The sequence below is a fragment of the Agelaius phoeniceus genome, chromosome 31 (assembly GCF_051311805.1).
Source record: "Agelaius phoeniceus isolate bAgePho1 chromosome 31, bAgePho1.hap1, whole genome shotgun sequence".
NCBI classification, from domain to species: Eukaryota; Metazoa; Chordata; class Aves; order Passeriformes; family Icteridae; genus Agelaius; species Agelaius phoeniceus.
Genome location: NC_135295.1, coordinates 2,051,572 through 2,066,630, shown reverse-complemented (window position 1 = coordinate 2,066,630; position 15,059 = coordinate 2,051,572). Strand labels below are relative to the sequence as shown.

Below are 15,059 nucleotides of genomic sequence, written 5' to 3'. Positions count from 1 at the left end.
AGCCCTGCCCCACCCATTTGGACTATTACAGGTGTTCCTGCAGCCCATTGCTGGGTGCCATCCCTGCTATCAAGGATCTGACGTGGCAGGAAGGACAAGATGGCTGGGGCAGCGGGATGTGCTGGGCTGGCACCTGGGGGATGCTGACTCAGGGAGGGGCAGGGGCCGCACAGCCCTGGTGTCAGCAGCAGCAGCAGCAGCAGCAGCAGCAGGGAGTGTCCCCTGTGCAGATTGGCCAGGCTGGAGCTGAGCAATGCCGGGGCTGCTATAAAAGCCCTGCCTGGGCCAGACTGCACCAAGCAGTGCCCTGGCCACCTTCTCCTCTCCAGGAACAAGGGTAAGTGTGCCAGCGCTTCTGCTGGCGGCTCCCTGCTCCAGCCCCTGTGGCCCTTTGAGTGCTGCCCTGGGCTGCTCTCCTGCCATGGCTGCCCTCTCTTGCAGAGCACCCTCGCATCCCACTGCAAGATGTCCTGCTACGACCTGTGCCCACCCAGGAGCAGCACGGAGCTGTGCCCGCCCAGGACCAGCGTGGCTGTGCCCCAGCCCATCGCTGAGAGCTGCAACGAGCTGTGCGCCCGCCAGTGCCCCGACTCCTCTGCCTTGATCCAGCCCCCGCCCGTGGTGGTCACCTTCCCCGGCCCCATCCTCAGCTCCTTCCCCCAGCAGGCCGTGGTGGGCTCCTCCGGAGCACCGGCCTTTGGCGGCTCCCTGGGGCTGGGCGGCCTCTACAGCGCCGGCGCCACCCAGGCCTCGGGGGGCCTCTGCACCTTTGGCAGAGCCTACGCTGCTCCCGCCTGCAGCCCTTGCGCCCTGCCCCGCTACAGCAAGAAGCTCTGGGACACCTGCGGGCCCTGCTAGAGCCACCAGCAACAGCCCCCAAGGCCCTGACGCCGCCTCGGCCCAGCATGGACACCTTGAGCTCTGCACAAGCTGCCCTGGCCTCCTGCAGCCCGTGACACCCGGTCTGCCTCCGGCCTGCCCACCCTCCCTCTCCCTTCCTCTCCTGCCCTCCTTGCTACAATAAAGTTTTCCTGCATCCAATTCTTGTCTCTTTGCCTCCTTTTGCCGAGTCATGAAGACTCCTTGGAATGGAACTTTTTTCAAGTGCAGGAGGGGAATTGATGATGCTCAGATGGCCACAGGGAATGGAAAATCTTAGAGGAATGGTTAAGTTATACAGAAAATGTCATGGGTCATCAGAGTTTGATGTGGAGATGAAGTTGAAATCCGAGTGGAAGTGGAAGCATATGAAGGAGAACTTTGGGAAACAGAGATGTTAGAAGAGAGAGAACTAGGAGAAGGAGAATTAGACACAGGATGAGAAATAGAGGGAGAAGGAGAAGAAGGAGAAGGAGGAGGAGAAGGTGAAGGAGAAGGTGAAGGACATGGACAAGGACAAGGACAAGGAAAAGCACAAGCACAAGCACAAGCACAAGGAACTCTGAGCATTCTGCCTGAAGGGAGACAGATCCCCCAACTTGCTGGCCATGAGACCAGGAGCTCTTACCCATGTGCAGTTGTGTTGGCCAAGAGTGGGGTTGGCAATGGAGCTTGGAGCCATTCCCGGGTAAAGGCTACCAGAGCTCCAGCCCGTCTGAGCCACCATGGCTCTGCTAAAGGATCTGGGCCTGAAGTCAAAGAGAGACTTCCCCATTACTCTTCCCTGTACATTAAATTTTCTTGTCTTCTAATCCTTCTCCTCCCCCTGCTACGTCTTAGTCTGTCATCTTAATATTTGTCCAAATCCTTCTTTCCCATCTTCTCTTTCTTCTTCTCCTTCTACTTCATCTTGTCTTTCTTCTTTGAATTCCCTTTCCTCTTCTTATCCTCCTTCTCCTCTTTCTTCTTCTTCTCTTCATCCTACTTCTCATTCCCTTTCTCCTTTCTCCGTCTCAGCCTTTTTGTTCTTCTTGTCCTAATTTCTTTTTTCTTTCTTCTTTCTCTTTCTTCTTCTTCTTCTTCTCTTCATCCTACTTCTCCTTCCCCTTCTCCTTCTCCTCCTTCTCCTCCTTCACCGAAACAAACCCCTTCCAAAGATTAGCTATCTTGATTCTGACTCCATTTTGATTCCATTTCTTGCCCAAATTCCTCTCCTCGGTCCCTGTCCTCCATCTCTTTCCCCTTCCCCTTCAGTTTTCCATTGCCACAACCATCCCCAACACCATTTCTCCTCCCACTCTTGGAATTCTGCCTCCGCCAGGGATATCCATGACTCCAGCAAAGGAGGCAAAGAGACAGGGATTGGATGCAGGAAAACTTTATTGCAGCAAGGAGGGCAGGAGAGGCAGGGAGAGGGAGGGTGGGCAGGCCGGAGGCAGGCCGGGTGTCACGGGCTGCAGGAGGCCAGGGCAGCTTGTGCAGAGCTCAAGGTGTCCATGCTGGGCTGAGGCGGCAGCAGGGCCTTGGGGGCTGTTGCTGGTGGCTCTAGCAGGGCCCGCAGGTGTCCCAGAGCTTCTTGCTGTAGCGGGGCAGGGCGCAAGGGCTGCAGGCGGGAGCAGCGTAGGCTCTGCCAAAGGTGCAGAGGCCCCCCGAGGCCTGGGTGGCGCCGGCGCCGTAGAGGCCGCCCAGCCCCAGGGAGCCGCCAAAGGCCGGTGCTCCGGAGGAGCCCACCACGGCCTGCTGGGGGAAGGAGCTGAGGATGGGGCCGGGGAAGGTGACCACCACGGGCGGGGGCTGGATGAAGGCAGAGGAGTCGGGGCACTGGCGGGCGCACAGCTCGTTGCAGCTCTCAGCGATGGGCTGGGGCACAGCCACGCTGGTCCTGGGCGGGCACAGCTCCGTGCTGCTCCTTGGTGGGCACAGGTCGTAGCAGGACATCTTGCAGTGGGATGCGAGGGTGCTCTGCAAGAGAGGGCAGCCATGGCAGGAGAGCAGCCCAGGGCAGCACTCAAAGGGCCACAGGGGCTGGAGCAGGGAGCCGCCAGCAGAAGTGCTGGCACACTTACCCTTGTTCCTGGAGAGGAGAAGGTGGCCAGGGCACTGCTTGCTCCAGTCTGGCCCAGGCAGGGCTTTTATAGCAGCCCCGGCATTGCTCAGCTCCAGCCTGGCCAATCTGCACAGGGGACACTCCCTCATGCTGCTGCTGCTGCTGCTGCTGCTGACACCAGGGCTGTGCGGCCCCTGCCCCTCCCTGAGTCAGCATCCCCCAGGTGCCAGCCCAGCACATCCCGCTGCCCCAGCCATCTTCTCCTTCCTGATACCTCAGACGCTTCAGAGCCAGCATAGAACCGAGGAATCAGCTCTAGGAACAACTGTAAAGGGCTAGAGCATCTTGGGTAGGGGTGGCAGGAGCCTTCATTGTGGAAGGCATTTGTGCATGACCAGGCAGTCCAAGTGAACCAGACCACATCTGCCTACCTGCAGTGTCCAAGGGCTTCCACAAGGCTGGGAACAAAAACATTACCTGATCTTCACAGTCTGAGGATCAGACATGTCCATCTGACCCAGGCTGATTCCAGCCCTGCCCCACCCATTTGGACTATTACAGGTGTTCCTGCAGCCCATTGCTGGGTGCCATCCCTGCTATCAAGGATCTGACGTGGCAGGAAGGACAAGATGGCTGGGGCAGCGGGATGTGCTGGGCTGGCACCTGGGGGATGCTGACTCAGGAAGGGGCAGGGGCCGCACAGCCCTGGTGTCAGCAGCAGCAGCATGAGGGAGTGTCCCCTGTGCAGATTGGCCAGGCTGGAGCTGAGCAATGCCGGGGCTGCTATAAAAGCCCTGCCTGGGCCAGACTGGAGCAAGCAGTGCCCTGGCCACCTTCTCCTCTCCAGGAACAAGGGTAAGTGTGCCAGCGCTTCTGCTGGCGGCTCCCTGCTCCAGCCCCTGTGGCCCCTTGGGCACTGCCCTGGGCTGCTCTCCTGCCATGGCTGCCCTCTCTTGCAGAGCACCCTCGCATCCCACTGCAAGATGTCCTGCTACGACCTGTGCCCACCCAGGAGCAGCGCGGAGCTGTGCCCGCCCAGGACCAGCGTGGCTGTGCCCCAGCCCATCGCTGAGAGCTGCAACGAGCTGTGCGCCCGCCAGTGCCCCGACTCCTCTGCCTTCATCCAGCCCCCGCCCGTGGTGGTCACCTTCCCCGGCCCCATCCTCAGCTCCTTCCCCCAGCAGGCCGTGGTGGGCTCCTCCGGAGCACCGGCCTTTGGCGGCTCCCTGGGGCTGGGCGGCCTCTACGGCGCCGGCGCCACCCAGGCCTCGGGCGGCCTCTGCACCTTTGGCAGAGCCTACGCTGCTCCCGCCTGCAGCCCTTGCGCCCTGCCCCGCTACAGCAAGAAGCTCTGGGACACCTGCGGGCCCTGCTAGAGCCACCAGCAACAGCCCCCAAGGCCCTGCTGCCGCCTCAGCCCAGCATGGACACCTTGAGCTCTGCACAAGCTGCCCTGGCCTCCTGCAGCCCGTGACACCCGGTCTGCCTCCGGCCTGCCCACCGTCTCTCTCCCTTCCTCTCCTGCCCTCCTTGCTACAATAAAGTTTTCCTGCATCCAATCCCTGTCTCTTTGCCTCCTTTGCTGGAGTCATGAATACCCCTTGGGATGAGGGAGTTCCAAGAGTGTGAGGGGAATTGGTGATGCTGGGATAGCCAAGGGAAATGGAGTATGGAAGAGGAAGACCAAGGCTATACAGAGGCGGGGTTGTTACACTGGTGGTTAAAGTGGAAAGGAAAATGAAATCACTGTGCAAGTGGACGGATACAAAGGATAGCTGTGGGAACTGGTGGAGTTAGGACACCAAGGAGGTGGAAGAGAAGGAGAAGGAGGAGAAGGAGAAGGAGAAGGAGAAGGAGAAGGAGAAGGAGAAGGAGAAGGAGAAGGAGAAGGAGAAGGAGAAGGAGAAGGAGAAGGAGAAGGAGAAGGGCGTGAGACACAAGGTGACAAAGAAATTTCAAAAAAGGGAAAGAAAAAGAGTAAGAGAATGAGAAAGAGGAAGAAGGAGCTGATGGCAAGGAAATCGAACATATTTGTCTTAGTAATAGCCAAGTTTCTCTCTGATTTCAGTTCCTGGTACTTTAGCTGAAGGCAAGGTTGATAGAGAGGTGCTGGAGCTCTGACAGCCTTTGCTCTGGGGACAGTCCTACTCATTGCCAGCATGGCAGCAGACCTGTAAAGGCCTCTGGTGTCATGACCTGTGTCCGTCTTCAGGCAGACTCCTTGCAGCTCCTTATTCCTATCCTTGTCCTTGTCCATATCCTTCTCCTTCTCATTGTCCTTATCCTTCTCCTTCTCGTTGTCCTTCTCCTTGTCCTTCCCGTTCTCCTTCTCCCTCATCTCGGACACATTCCCACTTCTCTCCTTAATATCCATCCACTTCCCCTTTGATTTCATTCTCTTCTCCACTTTCACCTCCAGTGTTACATTCACAATTCTATTGTACTGTTGCTGTTAACTTCCAATTGCAGTTTACCCAGGAAGACCGATTCCCTTCCACTCCCAAATTTCCCCAGTCCCCGGGGTCTTCGTGATTCCAGCAAAGGAGGCAAAGAAACAGGGATTGGATGCAGGAAAACTTTATTGTAGCAAGAAGGGCAGGAGAGGCAGGGAGAGGAAGGGTGGGCAGGCCGAAGGCAGGCCGGGTGTCACGGGCTGCAGGAGGCCAGGGCAGCTTGTGCAGAGCTCAAGGTGTCCATGCTGGGCTGAGGCGGCGTCAGGGCCTTGGGGGCTGTTGCTGGTGGCTCTAGCAGGGCCCGCAGGTGTCCCAGAGCTTCTTGCTGTAGCGGGGCAGGGCGCAAGGGCTGCAGGCGGGAGCAGCGTAGGCTCTGCCAAAGGTGCAGAGGCCCCCCGAGGCCTGGGTGGCGCCGGCGCCGTAGAGGCCGCCCAGCCCCAGGGAGCCGCCAAAGGCCGGTGCTCCGGAGGAGCCCACCACGGCCTGCTGGGGGAAGGAGCTGAGGATGGGGCCGGGGAAGGTGACCACCACGGGCGGGGGCTGGATGAAGGCAGAGGAGTCGGGGCACTGGCGGGCGCACAGCTCGTTGCAGCTCTCAGCGATGGGCTGGGGCACAGCCACGCTGGTCCTGGGCGGGCACAGCTCCGTGCTGCTCCTGGGTGGGCACAGGTCGTAGCAGGACATCTTGCAGTGGGATGCGAGGGTGCTCTGCAAGAGAGGGCAGCCATGGCAGGAGAGCAGCCCAGGGCAGCGCCCAAGGGGCCACAGGGGCCGGGGCTGGAGCAGGGAGCCGCCAGCAGAAGCGCTGGCACACTTACCCTTGTTCCCGAGCAGGAGAAGGTGACCAGGGCACTGCTTGCTCCAGTCTGGCCCAGGCAGGGCTTTTATAGCAGCCCCGGCATTGCTCAGCTCCAGCCTGGCCAATCTGCACAGGGGACACTCCCTCATGCTGCTGCTGCTGCTGCTGCTGCTGCTGACACCAGGGCTGTGCGGCCCCTGCCCCTTCCTGAGTCAGCATCCCCCAGGTGCCAGCCCAGCACATCCCGCTGCCCCAGCCATCTTCTCCTTCCTGCCACGTCAGATCCTTGATAGCAGGGATGGCACCCAGGAGTACATTAGAGGAATACCTGACAGGGGTTGGAGCATGAGGTGCAGGAGTGGCAGGAACCTTCACCATGGAGGGCATCTGTGCATCACAGCACAGCCCAGCAGAACCAGACCCCATCTGCGTGGAGTCAGAGCCCAGGGGCTTCCAGGACACTGGGAACAAAGACTGCTCCTGTCAGGCTTGATCTTCATAGGCCAAAGAGCAGAGATGTCCATCTGGCCCAGGCTGATTCCAACGCTGCCCCACCCATTTGGACCATCAAAGTTCTTCCTGCAGCCCATTGCTGGGTGCCATCCCTGCTATCAAGGATCTGACGTGGCAGGAAGGACAAGATGGCTGGGGCAGCGGGATGTGCTGGGCTGGCACCTGGGGGATGCTGACTCAGGGAGGGGCAGGGGCCGCACAGCCCTGGTGTCAGCAGCAGCAGCAGCATCAGGGAGTGTCCCCTGTGCAGATTGGCCAGGCTGGAGCTGAGCAATGCCAGGGCTGCTATAAAAGCCCTGCCTGGGCCAGACTGGAGCAAGCAGTGCCCTGGCCACCTTCTCCTCTCCAGGAACAAGGGTAAGTGTGCCAGCGCTTCTGCTGGCGGCTCCCTGCTCCAGCCCCTGTGGCCCCTTGGGCGCTGCCCTGGGCTGCTCTCCTGCCATGGCTGCCCTCTCTTGCAGAGCACCCTCGCATCCCACTGCAAGATGTCCTGCTACGACCTGTGCCCACCCAGGACCAGCGTGGCTGTGCCCCAGCCCATCGCTGAGAGCTGCAACGAGCTGTGCGCCCGCCAGTGCCCCGACTCCTCTGCCTTCATCCAGCCCCCGCCCGTGGTGGTCACCTTCCCCGGCCCCATCCTCAGCTCCTTCCCCCAGCAGGCCGTGGTGGGCTCCTCCGGAGCACCGGCCTTTGGCGGCTCCCTGGGGCTGGGCGGCCTCTACGGCGCCGGCGCCACCCAGGCCTCGGGGGGCCTCTGCACCTTTGGCAGAGCCTACGCTGCTCCCGCCTGCAGCCCTTGCGCCCTGCCCCGCTACAGCAAGAAGCTCTGGGACACCTGCGGGCCCTGCTAGAGCCACCAGCAACAGCCCCCAAGGCCCTGACGCCGCCTCGGCCCAGCATGGACAACTTGAGCTCTGCACAAGCTGCCCTGGCCTCCTGCAGCCCGTGACACCCGGCCTGCCTCTGGCCTGCCCACCCTCTCTCTCCCTGCCTCTCCTGCCCTTCTTGCTACAATAAAGTTTTCCTGCATCCAATCTCTGTTTCTTTGCCTCTTTTTCTGGAATCATGATGACACTTGGGAATGGGGAATTCTGGGAGTGGGAGGGGAAATGGTGATCCTGGGCAAACTGAAAATGGAACGGGACAGCAACTGTAAAAGAGAAGAGGGAATATTTTATTGGCAGTTAAAGTTGAAAAGGAAATGGCTTCAAAGTAGAAGTGGATCGATATGAAGGAGACTAGTGGGAATGTGTCAAATAAGTTGAAGGAGAAGGAGAAGGAGAAGGAGAAGGAGAAGGAGAAGGAGAAGGAGAAGGAGAAGGAGAAGGGGAACGACAAGGACAAGGCCAAGGATAAAGACAAGGCCAAAGACAAGGACAAGGATCTCTGAGCATTCTGCCTCAAAACATACAAACACGCTCTTGCAGGCCATGACACCAGGGGCCTTTACAGACCTGCTGCCATGCTGGCAAAGAGTAGGACTGTTCCCAGAGCTAGGAGTCATCCAGGGGAAGAGGCTGTCAGAGCTCCAGCGCCTCTGGATCAATCTTGGCTTTGTTAAATGAGCATGGCCTGAAATCAGAAAGAAACTTGCCCATCACTACACTCTATACATGAAATTTCCCCATCATCAGTTTCTTCTTTCTTTCTCTTTCTTTCTCTTTTTAGTTCTTTCTCTATCTTTCTCTTTTTATTTCTTTCTCGTTCTTTCTCTTTCTTTCTCTTTCTTCTCTTTCTTTCTCTCTCTCTTTCTCTCTTTCTCTACTTCTTGCTCTTCTTCTTTTTTAATATTTCTTTGTCACATTCTGTCTCATTTTCTCCATCTCCTTCTCCTTCTTATTTTCATCCTCTCTCTAGGCCAAACCCATCCAACAGTACCTTATCTTCTGATTCGCAGCCCCGTTTGATTTCATTTTCCTCTCTAGATCACAATCTGTCCTCTTCCAATTGGTCTTTTCCATCCCCTTCCCCTTCCATTTTCCATAGCCCCGATTATTCCCCAACACCATTTCCCCTCACCGTCTTGGAATTCCCGCTTCCCCAGGGATATCCATGACTCCAGAAAAGGAGGCAAAGAGACAGGGATTGGATGCAGGAAAACTTTATTGTAGCAAGAAGGGCAAGAGAGGCAGGGAGAGGGAGGGTGGGCAGGCCGGAGGCAGGCCGGGTGTCACGGGCTGCAGGAAGCCAGGGCAGCTTGTGCAGAGCTCAAGGTGTCCATGCTGGGCCGAGGCGGCGTCAGGGCCTTGGGGGCTGTTGCTGGTGGCTCTAGCAGGGCCCACAGGTGTCCCAGAGCTTCTTGCTGTAGCGGGGCAGGGCGCAAGGGCTGCAGGCGGGAGCAGCGTAGGCTCTGCCAAAGGTGCAGAGGCCCCCCGAGGCCTGGGTGGCGCCGGCGCCATAGAGGCCGCCCAGCCCCAGGGAGCCGCCAAAGGCCGGTGCTCCGGAGGAGCCCACCACGGCCTGCTGGGGGAAGGAGCTGAGGATGGGGCCGGGGAAGGTGACCACCACGGGCGGGGGCTGGATCAAGGCAGAGGAGTCGGGGCACTGGCGGGCGCACAGCTCGTTGCAGCTCTCAGCGATGGGCTGGGGCACAGCCACGCTGGTCCTGGGTGGGCACAGCTCCGTGCTGCTCCTTGGTGGGCACAGGTCGTAGCAGGACATCTTGCAGTGGGATGCGAGGGTGCTCTGCAAGAGAGGGCAGCCATGGCAGGAGAGCAGCCCAGGGCAGCGCCCAAGGGGCCACAGGGGCTGGAGCAGGGAGCCGCCAGCAGAAGCGCTGGCACACTTACCCTTGTTCCTGGAGAGGAGAAGGTGGCCAGGGCACTGCTTGCTCCAGTCTGGCCCAGGCAGGGCTTTTATAGCAGCCCCGGCATTGCTCAGCTCCAGCCTGGCCAATCTGCACAGGGGACACTCCCTGATGCTGCTGCTGCTGCTGCTGCTGCTGCTGACACCAGGGCTGTGTGGCCCCTGCCCCTCCCTGAGTCAGCATCCCCCAGGTGCCAGCCCAGCACATCCCGCTGCCCCAGCCATCTTGTCCTTCCTGCCACGTCAGATCCTTGATAGCAGGGATGGCACCCAGCAATGGGCTGCAGGAACACCTGTAATGGTCCAAATGGGTGGGGCAGGGCTGGAATCAGCCTGGGCCAGATGGACATCTCTCATCCTCACACTATGAAGATCAGGTAATGTTTTTGTTCCCAGCCTCGTGGAAGCCCTTGGACACTGCAGGTCGGCAGATGTGGTCTGGTTCACTTGGACTGCCTGGTCATGCACAAATGCCTTCCACAGTGAAGGCTCCTGCTACCGCTACCCTAGATGCTCTAGCCCTTTACAGATGTTCCTGGAGCCGATTCCTCGGTTCCATCCTGGCTCTGAAGTGTCTGAGGTGTCAGGAAGGAGAAGATGGCTGGGGCAGCGGGATGTGCTGGGCTGGTACCTGGGGGATGCTGACTCAGGGAGGGGCAGGGGCCGCACAGCCTTGGTGTCAGCAGCAGCAGCAGCAGCAGCATGAGGGAGTGTCCCCTGTGCAGATTGGCCAGGCTGGAGCTGAGCAATGCCGGGGCTGCTATAAAAGCCCTGCCTGGGCCAGACTGCACCAAGCAGTGCCCTGGCCACCTTCTCCTCTCCAGGAACAAGGGTAAGTGTGCCAGCGCTTCTGCTGGCGGCTCCCTGCTCCAGCCCCTGTGGCCCCTTGGGTGCTGCCCTGGGCTGCTCTCCTGCCATGGCTGCCCTCTCTTGCAGAGCACCCTCGCATCCCACTGCAAGATGTCCTGCTACGACCTGTGCCCACCCAGGACCAGCGTGGCTGTGCCCCAGCCCATCGCTGAGAGCTGCAACGAGCTGTGCGCCCGCCAGTGCCCCGACTCCTCTGCCTTCATCCAGCCCCCGCCCGTGGTGGTCACCTTCCCCGGCCCCATCCTCAGCTCCTTCCCCCAGCAGGCCGTGGTGGGCTCCTCCGGAGCACCGGCCTTTGGCGGCTCCCTGGGGCTGGGCGGCCTCTACGGCGCCGGCGCCACCCAGGCCTCGGGGGGCCTCTGCACCTTTGGCAGAGCCTACGCTGCTCCCGCCTGCAGCCCTTGCGCCCTGCCCCGCTACAGCAAGAAGCTCTGGGACACCTGCGGGCCCTGCTAGAGCCACCAGCAACAGCCCCCAAGGCCCTGCTGCTGCCTTGGCCCAGCATGGACACCATGTGCTCTGCACAAGCTGCCCTGGCCTCCTGCAGCCCGTGACACCCGGCCTGCCTCCGGCCTGCCCACCCGCTCTCTCCCTGCCTCTCCTGCCCGCCTTGGTACAATAAAGTTTTCCTGCATCCAATCCCTGTCTCTTTGCCTCCTTTGCTGGAGTCATGGATATCCCTGGGGAAGGGGGAATTCCAAGAGTGGGAGGGGAAATGGTGTTGGGGATGGTTGGGGCAATGGAAGACTGAAGGGGAAGGGGAAAGAGATGGAGGACAGGGACCGAGGAGAGGAATTTGGGCAAGAAATGGAATCAAAATGGAGTCCGAATCAAAAGATAGCTAATCTAGTTTGTTTAGGTGAAGGAGGAGAAGGAGGAGAAGGAGAAGGAGAAGGAGAAGTAGGATGAAGAGAAGAAGAAGAAGAAAGAGAAGGAGGATAAGAAGAGGAAAGAGGATTCAAAGAAAGACAAGATGAAGTAGAAGGAGAAGAAGAAAGAGAAGATGGGAAAGAAGGATTTGGACAAATATTAAGATGACAGACTAAGACGTAGCAGGGGGAGGAGAAGGATTAGAAGACAAGAAAATTTAATGTACAGGGAAGAGTAATGGGGAAGTCTCTCTTTGACTTCAGGCCCAGATCCTTTAGCAGAGCCATGGTGGCTCAGACGGGCTGGAGCTCTGGTAGCCTTTACCCGGGAATGGCTCCAAGCTCCATTGCCAACCCCACTCTTGGCCAACAGAACTGCACATGGGTAAGAGCTCCTGGTCTCATGGCCAGCAAGTTGGGGGATCTGTCTCCCTTCAGGCAGAATGCTCAGAGTTCCTTGTGCTTGTGCTTGTGCTTGTGCTTGTGCTTTTCCTTGTCCTTGTCCTTCACTTTCTCCTTCACCTTCTCCTCCTCCTTCTCCTTCTTCTCCTTCTCCCTCTATTTCTCATCCTGTGTCTAATTCTCCTTCTCCTAGTTCTCTCTCTTCTAACATCTCTGTTTCCCAAAGTTCTCCTTCATATGCTTCCACTTCCACTCTGATTTCAATTTCATCTCCACTTCAACCTCCGATGACCATTCACATTTTCTGTATAACTTAACCATTCCTCTTAGATTTTCCATTCCCTGTGGCCATCCCAGCATCAGCAATTCCCCTCCCGCACTTGAAAAAAGTTCCATTCCAAGGAGTCTTCATGAATTGGCAAAAGGAGGCCAAGAGACAGAGATTGGATGCAGGAAAACTTTATTGTACCAAGGAGGGCAGGAGAGGCAGGGAGAGGGAGGGTGGGCAGGCTGGAGGCAGGCCGGGTGTCATGGGCTGCAGGAGGCCAGGGCAGCTTGTGCAGAGCTCAAGGTGTCCATGCTGGGCTGAGGCGGCGTCACGGCCTTGGGGGCTGTTGCCGGTGGCTCTAGCAGGGCCCGCAGGTGTCCCAGAGCTTCTTGCTGTAGCGGGGCAGGGCGCAAGGGCTGCAGGCGGGAGCAGCGTAGGCTCTGCCAAAGGTGCAGAGGCCCCCCGAGGCCTGGGTGGCGCCGGCGCCGTAGAGGCCGCCCAGCCCCAGGGAGCCGCCAAAGGCCGGTGCTCCGGAGGAGCCCACCACGGCCTGCTGGGGGAAGGAGCTGAGGATGGGGCCGGGGAAGGTGACCACCACGGGCGGGGGCTGGATGAAGGCAGAGGAGTCGGGGCACTGGCGGGCGCACAGCTCGTTGCAGCTCTCAGCGATGGGCTGGGGCACAGCCACGCTGGTCCTGGGCGGGCACAGCTCCGTGCTGCTCCTTGGTGGGCACAGGTCGTAGCAGGACATCTTGCAGTGGGATGCGAGGGTGCTCTGCAAGAGAGGGCAGCCATGGCAGGAGAGCAGCCCAGGGCAGCGCCCAAGGGGCCACAGGGGCTGGAGCAGGGAGCCGCCAGCAGAAGCGCTGGCACACTTACCCTTGTTCCTGGAGAGGAGAAGGTGGCCAGGGCACTGCTTGCTCCAGTCTGGCCCAGGCAGGGCTTTTATAGCAGCCCCGGCATTGCTCAGCTCCAGCCTGGCCAATCTGCACAGGGGACACTCCCTCATGCTGCTGCTGCTGCTGCTGCTGCTGACACCAGGGCTGTGTTGCCCCTGCCCCTCCCTGAGTCAGCATCCCCCAGGTGCCAGCCCAGCACATCCCGCTGCCCCAACCATCTTGTCCTTCCTGCCACATCAGATCGTTGATAGCAGGGATGGCACCCAGCAATGCGTTACAGGAACACCTGTCAGAGGCTGGAGCATGAGGCACAGGAGTGGCAGGAACCTTCACCATGGAGGGCATCTGTGCATCACAGCACAGCCCAGCAGAACCAGACCCCATCTGCGTGGAGTCAGTGCCCAGGGGCTTCCAGGACACTGGGAACAAAGACTGCTCCTGTCTTGATCTTCATAGGCCAAAGAGCAGAGATGTCCATCTGGCCCAGGCTGATTCCAGCCCTGCCCCACCCATTGGGACCATTACAGGTGCTCCTGCAGCCCATTGCTGGGTGCCATCCCTGCTATCAAGGATCTGACGTGGCAGGAAGGACAAGATGGCTGGGGCAGGGGGATGTGCTGGGCTGGCACCTGGGGGATGCTGACTCAGGAAGGGGCAGGGGCCGCACAGCCTTGGTGTCAGCAGCAGCAGCAGCAGCAGCAGCATGAGGGAGTGTCCCCTGTGCAGATTGGCCAGGCTGGAGCTGAGCAATGCCGGGGCTGCTATAAAAGCCCTGCCTGGGCCAGACTGGAGCAAGCAGTGCCCTGGCCACCTTCTCCTCTCCAGGAACAAGGGTAAGTGTGCCAGCGCTTCTGCTGGCGGCTCCCTGCTCCAGCCCCTGTGGCCCCTTGGGCGCTGCCCTGGGCTGCTCTCCTGCCATGGCTGCCCTCTCTTGCAGAGCACCCTCGCATCCCACTGCAAGATGTCCTGCTACGACCTGTGCCCACCAAGGAGCAGCACGGAGCTGTGCCCACCCAGGACCAGCGTGGCTGTGCCCCAGCCCATCGCTGAGAGCTGCAACGAGCTGTGCGCCCGCCAGTGCCCCGACTCCTCTGCCTTCATCCAGCCCCCGCCCGTGGTGGTCACCTTCCCCGGCCCCATCCTCAGCTCCTTCCCCCAGCAGGCCGTGGTGGGCTCCTCTGGAGCACCGGCCTTTGGCGGCTCCCTGGGGCTGGGCGGCCTCTACGGCGCCGGCGCCACCCAGGCCTCGGGGGGCCTCTGCACCTTTGGCAGAGCCTACGCTGCTCCCGCCTGCAGCCCTTGCGCCCTGCCCCGCTACAGCAAGAAGCTCTGGGACACCTGCGGGCCCTGCTAGAGCCACCAGCAACAGCCTCCAAGGCCCTGACGCCGCCTCAGCCCAGCATGGACACCTTGAGCTCTGCACAAGCTGCCCTGGCCTCCTGCAGCCCGTGACACCCGGCCTGCCTCTGGCGTGCCCACCCTCCCTCTCCCTGCCTCTCCTGCCCTTCTTGCTGCAATAAAGTTTTCCTGCATCCAATCTCTGTCTCTTTGCCTCCTTTCCTGGAGTCATGGATATCCCTGGGGGAAGGGGGAATTCTGTGAGTGGGAAGGGAAATGGTGTTGGGGAATGATCGGGGCTGTGGAAAATGGAAGGGGATGGGGATGGAAAGGACAAATTGGAAGATGACAGAGGATTGTGACCTAGAGAAGAAAATGAAATCGAACGGGAAAGCGAATCAGAAGATAAAGTACCGTTGGAAGGCTTTGGCCTAGAGGGAGGACGAAAAGGAGAAGGAGAAAGAGAAAATGAGACAGAATGTGACAAAGAAGTATAAAAAAACAACAAGAGCAAGAAGTAGAGAAAGAGAAAGAGAGCGAGAAAGAAAGAGAAAGAAAGAAGAAACTGATGATGGGGAAATTTTATGTATAGAGTGTAGGGATGGGCAAGTTTCTTTCTGATTTCAGGCCATGCTCATTTAGCAAAGCCAAGATCGATACAGAGGGGCTGGAGCTCTGACAGCCTCTTCCCCTGGATGACTCCCAGCTCTGGGAACAGTCCTACTCTTTGCCAGCATGGCAGCAGGTCTGGAAAGGCCCCTGGTGTCATGGCCTGCAAGAGTGTATTTGTATGTTTTGAGGCAGAATGCTCAGAGCTCCTTGTCCTTGTCTTTGGCCTCGGCCTCGGCCTTGTCCTTGTCCTTGTCCTTGTCCTTGTCCTTGTCCTTGTCCTTGTCCTTGTCCTTCACCTTCTCCTT

The 15,059-nt window shown here is 59.3% G+C and overlaps 3 protein-coding genes and 6 pseudogenes across 3 annotated transcripts; 5 read left to right on the top strand and 4 right to left on the bottom strand.

Moving 5' to 3' along the window:
• The first annotated feature begins 421 nt into the window (after positions 1–421).
• LOC129132114 (feather keratin 3-like) lies at positions 422–858 on the top strand (annotated as a pseudogene).
• Positions 859–2,424: 1,566 nt separating this feature from the next.
• Positions 2,425–2,861, bottom strand: LOC129132115 (feather keratin pseudogene; annotated as a pseudogene).
• A 1,004-nt stretch (positions 2,862–3,865) lies between these two features.
• Positions 3,866–4,302, top strand: LOC129132265 (feather keratin pseudogene; annotated as a pseudogene).
• Positions 4,303–5,670: 1,368 nt separating this feature from the next.
• Positions 5,671–6,327, bottom strand: LOC129132116 (feather keratin pseudogene; annotated as a pseudogene).
• An 849-nt stretch (positions 6,328–7,176) lies between these two features.
• Positions 7,177–7,542, top strand: LOC129132307 (scale keratin-like). Its single transcript, XM_077192049.1, has one exon. The coding sequence runs from the start codon at positions 7,177–7,179 to the stop codon at positions 7,540–7,542; it is 366 nt and encodes a 121-aa protein (XP_077048164.1).
• A 1,417-nt stretch (positions 7,543–8,959) lies between these two features.
• Positions 8,960–9,352, bottom strand: LOC129132305 (feather keratin 4-like). The gene has a single exon (XM_054651361.2). The coding sequence runs from the start codon at positions 9,350–9,352 to the stop codon at positions 8,960–8,962; it is 393 nt and encodes a 130-aa protein (XP_054507336.2).
• A 1,104-nt stretch (positions 9,353–10,456) lies between these two features.
• On the top strand, positions 10,457–10,822 carry LOC129132281 (scale keratin-like). Its single transcript, XM_054651327.2, has one exon. The coding sequence runs from the start codon at positions 10,457–10,459 to the stop codon at positions 10,820–10,822; it is 366 nt and encodes a 121-aa protein (XP_054507302.1).
• Positions 10,823–12,263: 1,441 nt separating this feature from the next.
• On the bottom strand, positions 12,264–12,700 carry LOC129132117 (feather keratin pseudogene; annotated as a pseudogene).
• A 1,021-nt stretch (positions 12,701–13,721) lies between these two features.
• LOC129132118 (feather keratin pseudogene) lies at positions 13,722–14,158 on the top strand (annotated as a pseudogene).
• Positions 14,159–15,059: the final 901 nt, after the last annotated feature.

Coding starts and splice junctions, on each gene's coding strand:
- LOC129132307 (XM_077192049.1), top strand. CDS start 7,177: ATGTCCTGCTACGACCTGTGCCCACCCAGGACCAGCGTGGCTGTGCCC.
- LOC129132305 (XM_054651361.2), bottom strand. CDS start 9,352: ATGTCCTGCTACGACCTGTGCCCACCAAGGAGCAGCACGGAGCTGTGC.
- LOC129132281 (XM_054651327.2), top strand. CDS start 10,457: ATGTCCTGCTACGACCTGTGCCCACCCAGGACCAGCGTGGCTGTGCCC.